The 13,587-nt window shown below is 34.5% G+C and overlaps 2 protein-coding genes across 6 annotated transcripts in view; both read left to right on the plus strand.

Annotated features, from left to right (window-relative positions):
• The window catches only part of LOC108728506 (uncharacterized), a 12,298-nt gene extending 1,989 nt beyond the window's left edge, over positions 1-10,309 (plus strand). Inside the window, exons 2-6 of the mRNA XM_018457076.1 lie at positions 2,385-2,927; positions 4,126-4,393; positions 5,861-5,962; positions 8,477-9,363; positions 10,246-10,309. Of these exons, the coding sequence (XP_018312578.1) occupies positions 2,385-2,927; positions 4,126-4,393; positions 5,861-5,962; positions 8,477-9,336 (1,773 nt within the window). The 3' untranslated portion in view covers positions 9,337-9,363; positions 10,246-10,309. The remainder of the gene's footprint in view (positions 1-2,384; positions 2,928-4,125; positions 4,394-5,860; positions 5,963-8,476; positions 9,364-10,245) is intronic.
• A 2,249-nt stretch (positions 10,310-12,558) lies between these two features.
• Positions 12,559-13,414, plus strand: Lamtor4 (Late endosomal/lysosomal adaptor, MAPK and MTOR activator 4). Of its 5 annotated transcripts, none has more exons than XM_018458018.1 (3): positions 12,559-12,636; positions 13,004-13,078; positions 13,153-13,414. In XM_018458018.1, the coding sequence occupies exons 2-3, from the start codon at positions 13,007-13,009 to the stop codon at positions 13,393-13,395; spliced, it is 315 nt and encodes a 104-aa protein (XP_018313520.1). In that variant the 5' UTR covers positions 12,559-12,636; positions 13,004-13,006; the 3' UTR covers positions 13,396-13,414. The 5 variants fall into 5 exon arrangements, with proteins under 5 accessions (XP_018313520.1, XP_018313512.1, XP_018313538.1 ...); XM_018458010.1 differs by having other exon boundaries at positions 12,616-12,679; XM_018458036.1 differs by lacking the exon at positions 12,559-12,636 and adding an exon at positions 12,659-12,683.
• Positions 13,415-13,587: the final 173 nt, after the last annotated feature.

Consider the following 13,587-nt stretch of genomic DNA (forward strand, 5'->3'; position numbering starts at 1 on the left):
GAGAGAGAGAGAGAGAGAGTTAAAATTCGAAAGAAACAAGATTGTTCTGCAGATAATAGTAAATTGCGTAACTTCAATTTTATCGCTAATTAACAACAGCTTAGTTTCAGTTCTGTCGCGGTATCAGTGTGAAATCATCGGTATTCAAGAGATTGCCGTTTTTGCCTCAAGTCATGTATGGCGATCCCCGTGGTGAGCGCACTTTGAATTGCCGGTAGTCACATAACTTTCTCCTGGCATCGCTCTACTTACTACGTTCAAGTTAATGCTCCACGCTCGAACAATTCGGAAATCAACACTTGACCCTCAAAATGCACTGTAGTAAAAAGTTAACGACGCTTAACGAATCAGAATGACTTCCTTAAATAATGACAATGTGGTTTGTGAGCTCTGCGAACATTCATTATTAATCTGATGTCGTCATATACACTATTACAATTAACCCGAGAATAGTCACCTGGGATAATTTTTGCACTCCAGCAGCAAGAGAATAAAACTCAGTTTTCTTTACTTAAAAATTCATTATATACTTATATTTTTGTTTTCTTACTTCTTTTTAGAAAATAATTAAATATATCTATGTACAGACGGTCACGGAAAGGCTGCAACACTTTTATTCATTGAATTTCGGAACTTAGCCTTGCTCTTAGAGCGGTTGAAAGTAAATAGTTAAATCCATTCAAGTAAGAACCACTCGCGGTGAGCAAGCTGCATTCTGAAACCTTTCTGTGACGGGCTGTATATAGTCCTTTACTTTTTAGTATTTTTGCCTCTAATTCGTCTGTTGTTCCTTTGTCCTCCAAGCTCTATGTATGCAGACGTAATTCTACTCAAATCCTTTCACCCGCTCAATGCTTCAGCAGCACGTTCTGCTTTAAATAAAGATCTAAAATTGATTGCCGAATGGTCCATTAATAATGCGCTGCATCTGAATCCTTGTCAGTCAAAAAGTATGAAAATATAAAAGTTTTGGCATTCTCTCCTACCAAGGGGTGTCCGACTTTCCCCGCAAAGGGCCGGTTGTTCCACCTTTTGGTAAATTTTGTTGAGTAAGTAGCAAGATTACCCAATCACATGCACGGATTGCCAGATTTACCTAATAGGTAAAGTTTACCAAAAGGTGGAACATTTTCATTCAGGTAAATCTTGCTTCGGTTGGAAAGTCGAACGCCCCCCTTGGCAGAGGGGGAGGTGGGGTGGAACTCGCTTCGCGTAGAAAATTGAACATCTCTTGGCAGGAGGGGAGGTGTTGTGGAACTCGCTTCGCGTGGAGAGTCGTATTTTCTTAATCGGTCCACTTCGTACTTCTCTCTCTGCCTAGAGTTATCTGACCTTTCATGCATAGGTGCCGATTTGCAAAAAATATTGGGGAGGGGGAGCACCGAGAAATATTAGGGGGGAACACAACAATATCCATCTTTTGCGGTGCTACTGATAGAAATAAATCGTTAAAATAATTAAAATCTATTAAATTAGTGAAAATTTTAACGATTTTAACGATTTATTTCCATCAAGAACAAAAAAATGGATAATGTTGTGTAATTGATACCCACTTCTTCAGAAGACTGTAGTGCACAAGATATTTTGCGGTTAGGAAAAAGGCACTCATGTCCTCTCTCAGATTTCTTTCTGGTATGTGTATGTGCAGGTACACTAAGAGTTCCTTCCAGGGACATGTTCGAATTCCCACCTGGGTGCTCTCCGGGTGTCATGTCATCCTTGTTGTTTAACAAACGTTAAACAAGGATGAAATGACATCCGAGGAGCACTCTAATGGAAATCAAAACACGCCTCAACAAGAGACTCACAATCAGTACAACACAATAATCATCTCATCCTTGTTTAATATCGGCGAACAACAAGAATGTAATGATACACTGTGTTACACCGTGTCATTACACCGTCTCTTGTTGGAAGGCACCCTAGGATAGCAGACGACGTGTCAGCGCGAGCATCACCACTTTTAATTCGTCGCGTCAACGTTATGTATAACATATGTCATGTAGCCGATGTTTTCTCACAGTTTTGATCGCAGAAATTATTTACAACTGTTAAAATCGTTTGTTAAAAAAACCAAAAGGTAAAAATTATTGTAAATTATTGTAAAAACATATTGAATTGGAGTAATAAAGGATCTATATGAATGATTAAAAATAACAAAGTTACTTGAGTATAATTTGATAATAAATGAGTATATTACTAATTTAATAATGCGGGTGATCGTTTATACAATAAAGGACTAGGCAACTATATTCCCGAATTAATAATAATACAAAAAAAATTTCTTTTATATACTAGTGAAATTATATTTTATAATTTATAATTTTGTTTTATATTAATTTACGGATCAGTTGTAATTCCTCGCGTTTCGTCATGCGTTGCAGCTGACAGAATTCTTGATAGTAACGTGGTGCTCAGTAACCATGGCTCGATCAAAAACTGTAGAGAGGAATCAGGAGATGTTGCTGAAGAAGGCTGCGGAACAGCTGGAGCGATTAGAACCGTATCGAAGAGCCACGGATAATCGCGATGAATTCGATCTCTCAAATTTGCCAGAAACATGGAAACCTTCGGTGGATCAAAATCAATTAGATGGGATACAGGGCGATGTAGATCAGAATGTGTCTTGGGAGATGTCCGAGATTCTACCCGAACAAACGGAACCAGATCCATTGAAACGGATCGACGACAAAAAGCTAATAACTATCAGCGTTATTACCGATCCGAAATATTCCGAGTTGATACAAGATAGGATAAAAAGAGGTTATGATGTTGGATCCACCAGTCTTCTAACCAGCATAGCAGGCGGACTGTTAACTGGAATCGCAAGTGCATCAAGCGGCTCTGCAGCAAAAGCATCAGCGGGCAGCAGCGAAGCAGCGTACAAACCAGTATATGGTGCACCTACAGTAGAACATGCTTATTCGGTAATTGATACTTTTATTCAAGCATTAACTGAGAGAAAAGTATTTGATACTTATTTGTAATTGTGTAAGATACAATAATTATAATTGTATAATACAATAATTATGATTAGGAATTCCATTTTTATAGTTACTATACATATACTGTTATAATATTAGTAATAATAGTTATATTTATAGTAATTATAGTTTTATATACCAAAAAATATTGTATAATTCATAATGGTTTTCGGTACCAACTTTTTTTCAATATAGAATGTAGAATATAAATGCTTTTGTATAAAACATAGAAAATAACTGCAGTAAATATAATGATATAAAATAAATATAATTATTATTATTATTAACATTATAAAGTAACATAAACTATGAAAAAATGGATAACCCTAATCATATAATTATTTTTAATTAAATGAGAGGATTCCTATATTCAGTCAAAGCGGATCTTATTGTTAGTCCTTAAATGTTTCTGTTTAAATTTATATACATATCTAATTCTGCAAACTGCACGCCGAAATCTTTTCCGGTCTTAAAATACAATTTATTTAACAATTTACATAATTATTTTATTATATAATTATAGTTACAAATCAGAATACTTATCTTTCAGTAAGCGATGGACTTTAATGTCGTGCACTCATATTTATTTAAATGGAGTAAATTTTATTACAAGTAATAATAGAAACGTTAAAAAATAAAATAGCAGTATAGAGAAAATTAGATTTTTATACAAAGATTTAAAAAAGAGAGAAAAACTAATTAATTAATATACTTTATAATTACAAAGAGAAAAGTTGTTGTTTATGTTAAAAACGTGTAGGTCATCCACATTGCCGCAAAGGAGCGAAATTTCAATTGGTTCTTCCTCGACTGTTCGCCTTTTCCATTATCCACGCTTCTAATTGCTTCGTGATCATCGTCAAGATTTTTCTTTTTAGATATCGCGACATATTCCGCATAGCAATTAAAGTAAATGATACAGCGAAGTGAAAATCGCGGTGCACGTCAAGCTATTATGTTGCCCAACGAGTAATTTAATACATCAATTAGAAACTAAATGAGAAAGGATGTTGATGGACAGAGATGGAAAAGATATATCATTTCCGCTATTTCAACATTTACGTTTATTTTCTTACGCAATAAATTACAACCTAATGTTATATATAATATAATTTTACTTCGATCTCATTATTTTTTTCAGTACGAAGAAAAGCCATTCGGTCCATGGGACTTCAAGAAGGTGATTTTTAGTACACTGTTTCAAGCTCTCAAGGCAATAGGTGGCGGCGTATTGGCCCTCAAAGGTCAACTAGTTAAAGGAGGTGGCTACCTGTTAGCGGGTAAAGGCAAAGTTGTCAGTAAAGCAGGAGATGCTATTACGTCTTTCGGTAAACACTTGGCCGCCAACGCGCAATCGAAACCTTATCCGCCAGAGACTTACTACGATCATCCACCGGTTCAACATATTGGTAAATTAAAGATAAAAATCACCGAAAAAAATAGAAACTCTCAATAAAAATTCACACACACACACACACACACACACACACACACACACACACACACACAATAAAAAGTTTTTTTTAAAAAAACTCAATAAAAATTTGATTTTAAAAGTTTTTTAAAAAAAACTTTTTATATATATGTGGCTAAATTTTTGACAAAATTTAATGCAAGTTCTCTGCTGGACTTGCTCGGTCATAGTGAAATGCGAGATGCTAGGAGTTTTTAACAATTTCAACTATTTTCGACGCTCACACAACTGCGTATACCGTTGCCGACTAACAGCTGTTACGTCGTGCCGCTTAATAGGAGTATTCCTTGATGTCCCCCTTAATTACTGAATGCCTGTTTTCCACGAGAGAGAGAGAGAGAGAGAGAGAGGGGGGGGAGGGAGAATGCCCAAAAGGTTATGCTTTACAAAATCTTAAATATTTTTCCCATCCAAAATCATAAATGAGAAGGAGACATTGTAGAATATCGAAAAAAGCCACTTATTAACGCAAAAAATTATTGTTTATATGATAACAGAATTGATAAAATTTCCTCTTGCTTCCCCTCGAAAATCCTGGATACACATGATGAACAATAACGCAAAAATATTTCCGCAAAAATGTTTCTTTGATTTTTAAAATTATAAAGACGAAAGATGTTAATATCGAAATAATGTAGATTTAAATGTTTTAATGATGCATGTAAAAAATGAATTCTATATCTTTTTTCATAATTTCGATAGAAAAAGTTAAAAGTTTTTTACGTTAAAAAACTGTAATTCTTTAAATTGGTTTTTTAATCCTAAATAAAAAAGACTGTTTTTCATTTATTTCTAGATAAAATGCAATCTTTGCCAAGCAGAATTTGTCGAGTTTTTTGTCATTATTACGATAATAAAGAATCAACTAGAAATCTATTACAAAATTAAGCACTTGCATGCACATATATACGTAAATTATAAACGTCGCAAATAAAGTACTAAAATCTTGATGCATTTGCTTACTTTCTATTGTACGCTCACTTGTCTACGCCATATTCAACCGATTAGACGTGGAAATTTAGTAAAGATATAATTTTATATCGAGAAATAGCAGCCCATAGAAAGTCATTTTAGTATTTACAAGCCGACTGATTATCCGTGAAGCCGGATATTCACGACAGTCACGCGTTCGAGACCTAACTGAATAGATATTATTCGCTTTTCTCGAATCCGTTCAGAAAGCTGTAACAATCGAACGTTATAATCAATAAAAAAGCCTTAAAACAGATAGAAGTGTATGATGAAGTGTTTTACAGAGTATATACATACATTATATTATTAATACTGTTGAGCGTATGTTTATAATTATATCGTGATTTATTTAATTATTGAATTAATCTCATTAAAAGAAAGATCAGTATTTCTTCTCATATATGATAGTATTTTACTTTTGAAATTACAGAACACAATCCCAGCTACCCAGGACCACTGCCAAACTCCGATGATTTTTCCGAAGTGCCTAATGACTTCTCAGCACACGAGACTTACGGCGTGCCATCAAACAGTAGGTTTCACATTCCTACATGTAATTGTAACATTGCAAAATCCCTTGGGTCATATTTCGTTTTTCGCATCTTTCTGAGGTACCGACAATTAACTTAAAATATTAATAATTACGTGTTGATTAAGTCTTGATGAGTATATCTTCCATCTAATATTTTTGACATTGCGATAAGTAATATTATTCGAGAAAAGAGAAGAGCTTCGATATGGAGCAAGAAGAAAATTATTTTTTCAAACCTTTAGTTTCTCTTGAATTTCGAAACAATTAAATTGCAAAAGATATATTCCTTAATTTATTCAAGAAGTAATGGATCGAATATCGTTTACGCGAATAAATTCTGCTGCCGAATGTTGCTATAATATGATAATTATAATATCTTCGACCTTTTATCGAATTTCGACACTTTCTTGTGGAATATGCACGGAAGGAACTAGTTTGTTTAAATATCTAAAAATTTAACTAGGTACACAGATCTGAAAATAATTTTTTTGGACCATTAAAATAATTATATAATATGTATAGGAAATTCAAGCATGATGAACAATGCAGCAAAAATATTTTTATATTCTAGCAATTAGCTCGAACATAATTATTTTGATAGTTTAATAAAATTATTTTGAGCCTATATCTATCTAAATTTTTTGATACTTTAGCAATATCTTTTTTTCCGCGCATTGATGATTCGCTTGATGGCACCCGAATTTCCCTTTCCGTCGCACAATCGCACAATCGCCGAACGATGTAAATGTCAATGTCCTCCTTCCGGAAGAACGTTTCGTTTCACGATCCACGAATGTTTTCCCATGAATGTATCAGCACGCGACCTTTCACTTTCCCCGAAAGTTGGCGAGAGGCAGCAGCTACAGCAAAACCTGTTTCCTGACATACTTTTCCAATTTCTTTTAAGGAGGCATATACATCTAGAGGGATCAAAACGAGGCCTAATTTTGCGAATTTTTTGTGGAAAAACGGATAAAGATAGAGAAATCGGGTTTGTTCCATTGTAAAGATGATACTTTTCTCTATTTACCATTAAAATTTTATTAAAAAATAATATAAAATGGAGTATTCAAATTTTTGTATATCATGTTTTATAAAACAGGGTTTGCAATGATCATTGCTGCTCGCACAAGACTCGTCTGAAATCAAAATGACACAAGTTTTATAAAATTGAAACATAGGTCTTGTGCTTGACGTAGCCGTTTTTAAAATATTGCGTTTGAATAAAATAGCAAAGTTAATAGAACGAAATTTTGCTCGTTTTTGGCTACAAAAAAAATAAACATCGTAGAAAAAAAATCCTACCTCAAGAACTAGTTTTCAGTATGTAGAAAAGTGCAAATCGATTGGTCGAACCGTCTTCAAGATACAGTAGTCACGCATTTTGAAAACTACGTTTTAAGAAAAACGCGTTTAAAGTTTTACTCTTCAGTTTATACTCTTCGTAGTTAACCTTTTCAGTTGCTCGTCCAGACAAGACTGTTATGCCCAACTAATCGTCCGTATTTTTAAATACAGCTTTGATTTTCTATTTTTAAATGCTTGCTATTGATAAAATACAGTGCATAGAAGAAGACCCTTCTTGAATCGTCCTATCGCAGGCGCGCCTACCTGTCGTCTTCAACGCCCTCGAACGTTGAATGTTGACTAACCTATTCGTCTATATAATTTCGTGTAACTCCTCTATTTTTTGCCGGATTGATTTATAACTCTACAAAAACGTTTTTAAGACATTATACTTTAAAAATATATAAAAGAAATTGATTTTTTCACCACCTCTAGGTGTATATGCCCCCTTAATTTTTGTATGTATTATATATGTTGTGTTTTCGTAACAACGCTGATATAAACATAAATATGTCGAAATTATCAGCGAAAGTATATTACTTGACAAAGCAATATACGTAATACGGTAATTATATCAGACATTTGGGATACTTTTACTTTATAATCAATTAATCACACAAAAAGTAAATAGATGGTTTTACATGTATTAGAAAAGAGTCTTGTTACGTAATTGAAATTCTGATAAATTTAATCAGAAAGATACAAATCAGACACTTATATAGTTAAATGTATTCTAGTCGAGATAATCAAACATTCAATAATTAGAATTCTGATTGATATATAAATCAGAATTCGTTTTGCTAATATTTCTTGTTGGCATAACTAGAATATTTTTCTTAGTGTACCACGTCCAAAATTCACTAGAATTTAGCGTAATACAAGCGCACTATACCGTATTGTGACAAATCCTGTGATAAGTCCCTGCAAATATGCGTAAGTGTACCATTCGTGTATTGAATATGCAAATCTAGAACTGGATTGTTCATGTTGTTTCACGCTTGGCACTTGCTCGACGGACACGTTGTAATACCCTTGGCACAAACGCAACATACTAATCTCGACAGTACCAACTTTTATGCTCCAACTTGACTAACGAACTTATACTTAACACTCTTATAAAGCACCGAATAAATTTGTCGACAAGACTGACAGACGTCACGTTCACAGACAACGGCCAGGGCGGCCTGCTGATCGTGACACCGACGAAATCTGACCCGGACAAGCACAGCGATCAACAAACGCACGTGGTGGTATTAGAGAATCCGGACCCGACTAAGAGCTCCGTTATCAAGAATCTCTTGAACAGTGTGCCGAAAGGTAGCGTTGGTTCAAAGGATCAAACCGTAGCTGGCCAGGGCAGCCTCACCAACAACAACGTAGACTCTTATCCTCCCACTCAGCATCCAGTTCCGACCTACGGTGTTCCGGAACGTTATCCCACGAACTACAATCCGACGCATAACTACGAACAGAATAATCCTGCTGCTCAAGACGGCGTTTACCAGCTGCCTGAACTACCGCAGGTCACGTCGCATCATCATTTTCCGAATCTGGGCTTAGATCCAAATCTATCGATCCAGCCGAACGTGAAATATCCACCGTTACAGCATATTCAATACCCGAATCCGCACGGCTCTCTGCTGGACCCATTCAAACTGCCACATGATGACAGCGATACGTCGGTGTACGCGAGTCTATCCGTAGACACCGAACCGCAAATCGCACCCTTGAAGATATCTCTCTTGGGCCATTCGGACTCCCTTGATTTACCCAAGTTGCAGCCGCACGTGGACTTTCACGGACAGCCTCAGTTCGTGAATCACCTTCATGGCAGCTTGGGCGGCCCATTGAGGGTGCCACTTTTAAACCCGATGCCATCAGCTTACTATTGGCGGAGTCAAGGATCGTTGGTACCGACCTCGGCTTTCGACATGCTGAATAATTTCCATAAAAGGAGTGTCCAAAGGCGAGCGTTCGCCGAACGACTTGCGCGTTATGCGTCGTTGCAGAGATTCCATCGGCTGTAAAGTCGAACCAAGTAACGACGTCGACAAGTAGGCAAACATGTGAATAATCCTTTTCCAAAAATTTCTTACAACAATATGACAAAGTGAGACAAATATTTTTCAGAGAAATTTCTATCCCTCAAATAGTAAAATGGAAAGTACATAAATCGACATATAGCATTGTGACGTCGTATCTTTCCATCCCAAATGTGTGTACTAAAATTAAATATATACTTTTCTAGCAATTTTGCTTTGGAGTAAAACTTGTAGAGACTCATATTAGGTTAATATTTTATTTATTGTACGATTAATTTTTCAAGCATGTTAATTGAGAGGTTCTTGAGTAGAGAAAATCTTGAGTAGATGAGATTAAGATTATTAAAAAAAAATTAGAAACTTTAAGTTAAAAATCTAGAAAAAAGTTTTTTTAATAATCTGGCCTTGAAAAGTTTTTACTCGGTATATATTTTCTATGAACATTTGACGCTAAATTATTGTTCTAAAATTCAATTGCTACATTCAAAAAATTCCTGTGGAAAGACAGACCATAAACAATCAAAATGTAGTACAACCACTAAAGTAGTGGCCATGGATATACATATTGTTAAGTACAGTTTCAAAAAGGCATTATTGGATGGTATAGTCCGTTTTTATTTCAAGACTATCTTAAGTAATGTCTTAATATGCTAATACAGCCCTGTGATTCAAGATACCTTAAGGCTGTACTTAAGATCGATGGTCTTAAATATAAGAACCTACTATGAATACCGGCCTATAACTTCTCTATCTTCATAAAATAAATTAGTTTTTAGAAAGTTGAAAAGAATTAGTATATATTTCTCGTGATTCTCGTGATAAACTAATATCTGTTACGTGTTAATAATAAAAAAATGTCAATTTTTTTGCATGCAATCGTGCTCTTTGTTGCAGTGGTCTACGCGTTCGCGTATTATCCACGTCCGGCCAGATACAGGTACAAATGGTTATATCCTTATGGACGATAAGAACTTTCATCTTACCGATGCTTAAGCGGGAGGCAAAGGAAACGGCGAAAGTGGTTCTACAGGATACATTTCCGAGCCAGCACAAAAGACCGCCTACATCCGATGAAGAATTCGTGTAGCAATTGAAACGCAGAGTTCACGACATCGAAATGTGTAGTATAGATATACTGTGTGCCTCGAAAGACTTCTATTGATGAATGAAGCGGACATTTGAAGTTTTATCTTTTTCGAGACGCTTCGTATATATGTATCTTGGTTTGTCAATAGAAACAATTACGCGGATTCTGTGGGCAAACCAGAAAACCTGAAAACTAGAATATTAAGAAAATATCTTCAACATTAATTATGTAGCAATCGTGGCAATTATGTAATTATTTAATTTGTGATAAAGACTTTCTATGAGTTCCATTTAATATGTTCGCCAATCGTGGAGAACCCAAATAAGTAAGTCTTAAAAAAACACGAAAAAATAACGGAGCTTATCCTTGGTGAAAAGATTTTTATAATTTTTCATATTTTTAAGAATTTTTCATATTTTAAATTTATGAGAATATTTTTAAAAAAGTATAAGATATCTTAAAATTCTTCAGATTTTAGAGTTTTCTTCGAAAATTATATAGAATGAGAAATCTTAAAATATATTTCAGAATTTATGTATATAGTATGTATGTATGTATGTATGTATGTATGTATATAAAATCTAGAAGAAATAGAAACTTCCAGCATTCTAAAAAGTGTTTCAATTCGTATAAAAACTTTAAAAAATTTCCTGAAGGATTATTAGAAGACACGATAATGTTACAGCGCTAAGATACGTATAGCGACAAAATCGTGTTATACTTTACTCAAGTCAATGAGTTGTGATAAAATTATTATACAGGAATTCTGGAAAATTTTATGAGAATTGCAAGAAAAATTTTCACCAGGGATGTGATAACAGACTTACAGCCATGAAAAAATGGTCGTAGTAGCTTATGTACCATACGTGTTAATTTCATTAAATAAAGAAACAGAAAATTTTATATTCAGCGTTTTTATTTAAATTTTGTAGGCAAAGATGTTGTGTTAAAAAACCTCAATTTTAATTATTTATACTGTTGTAGCCCAAGTGCTATCACGATTTAGTTTTGTATTTCGGCATAGTAATGAGCTCACGGAAATGCAAAATTACTACCGAGAAGCAACTTTTGTATTTTAGCGTGGCAATGGCCCGCGGAAATTCAAAGCTGCAAATTCAACAGCACGTGCGGATTAAGATCGTACACGCGCCGAACGATTCCCGTGACCATATATGATCACATCGGAAATAGACAGACACCACTCCTTTATATTCGGCTGCCTAATCGCCGACCGCAAGAGTCTTTTCTGATAAGCAAACATAACGATACGTTACGCGCGCCGCGAACGCTGGTATCTAATTACAACCGCGATATCGACCGTCATCGCGAGCGCGAACAAAAAGATTAAGGGGATCCTAAATTTAAGCCGTCTGTATTACCGATTAAATCGTAATTTTTGTATAACAAATACTTTTTTCTCTTTCACAGATTCGAAAATCCTTTTTTTTTCCAAGATTAAAGTATTTTTTTATACTAACTGATGTTGATGAAACACCCCTTTGAAAAAAAAAAACGGTATTTTTCTTTCGAGGCGAATATCGTCGGAAGTATAAAAGATAGAAAAAAATTTTTTAAGCAAAAGTTGTACGGTTTCAAGAGTACTTCAATGTTGTGAAAAAAAAATTTTTTTAATTTTTTTGTTTAGCAATTGTTAACGAGAGGAATTCATTGAAGGACTATGCAGAGAAAATGACATGTTGAGAAAATGACACATAAGTTACTTTTTCAATTATTTACTTTACACAAAAATGAAGGTAATTGAAACAGGTTTTAACAATAAGAGGTTTTTAAATATAAATATGTCACAATTACAATTGTCATTGTTTTCTATTTTGCAATACTTTTTGAAGAAGGGAAACAATTGTTCTCAACATGTCATTTTCTTTGCATAGTTCTCGCTCTGCATCCAATCAGAAAACAGGATTCCGATAATACGAAGCAAAATTCATCGGAATCCTGTTTTCTGATTGGATGCAGAGCGTATCGTACGACAAAAATTGGATGCAGTGTAAATCCAGCATTACGGCCATTATAAATCAGGCTTAAGAATTCCGTACGGTTAGTACAATCTGGGGAATTCGTAGTACTTTCGAAGTGCTTTCGAAGCGCGCAATAGCTAATTCGGAACGCCTTTCTGTGCAGCTACGCACTTCATGCATGACTCGAAACGCACCCCATGATTGACGCTGTTATTACACGTAAGCTGATTAGTTCTTTCGTTTTCATTGTCTGTTCTATTGGGTAGGTTAGGATAAGCTCGACAGATATAATTAGTTAAAATACATATATCAAAGTAAGCAAAGAAATGGAAAGAAAGAGAGACATAATTATGTCTTAATAATTTTTATTTAACATTATCAATTTTCTTGTTTACTTCTCTCTAAATTTTATGTCATTACTAAAGGTCTATTCTTTAGTGGCTGAATTGGTACACAATCCATGTACACTTGTATTTAAAATAGAATAGATAATATATTTGAAATTTGGCAAAAGTAAGATAGAAAATTTTAATACACTCTGATATAATGACAAAGAACAGGTCTCAAAACAAGCTTTTTGTTGTAGAAAATGCTGGCGTTGGAGCGTATACCTGATCAAATTGGATACTTGGTATTAACTGAGGATGGTGCTGTATTAACAGTAAGAAGCGGTTTCTAATGATGCTCTTTTTTTTGTTGCAACAGCAAGTAGAATCTTCTGTGTTTGTGTTACAGTCTGGAGGAGATTTAGAAAATGATGAAAGAGTGGCAAATATTATCAGTAGTTTGGTAACACTGACGAATAAAGTTGATCCTATGGCATTTCCGTTGCATGATCCTTTTGAAAAAATATCGATCAAATATAAGGATCATTGTTATGTCGTGTGTCTCTCCAATAAGAAGATTTACGTAGTGAAAAGAAAACTACCATCCCAGACTACAGCGATCGTCGAACAGCAGTCTATCATCGATGTTTAGATATAATAATAAACCTAATGCCTATAAAAAACAATAAATCTACTCTTTGTAAGCTTTGATATCTGATACAAATTCAATTTCTTTGATCATTACAAGGGATCTCTATTCACTGTTATGTATCTTTAAAAATATATGTATTTTAAGAATGAGAGAGAGAAATCAGTGCAATGTAGTTTTAAGAAACATTGGCTG

Source organism: Mycetomoellerius zeteki, unplaced genomic scaffold (assembly GCF_001594055.1).
Source record: "Mycetomoellerius zeteki isolate Tzet28-1 unplaced genomic scaffold, Tzet1.0 scaffold114, whole genome shotgun sequence".
Lineage (NCBI taxonomy): Eukaryota > Metazoa > Arthropoda > Insecta > Hymenoptera > Formicidae > Mycetomoellerius > Mycetomoellerius zeteki.

Bases quoted from the DNA above. Each gene is read 5' to 3' on its own strand.
- Lamtor4 (XM_018458018.1), top strand. From the start codon at position 13,007: ATGCTGGCGTTGGAGCGTATACCTGATCAAATTGGATACTTGGTATTA. The intron at 13,079-13,152 runs GTAAGAAGCGGT...TTTGTGTTACAG, and splicing joins AGGATGGTGCTGTATTAACA to TCTGGAGGAGATTTAGAAAA.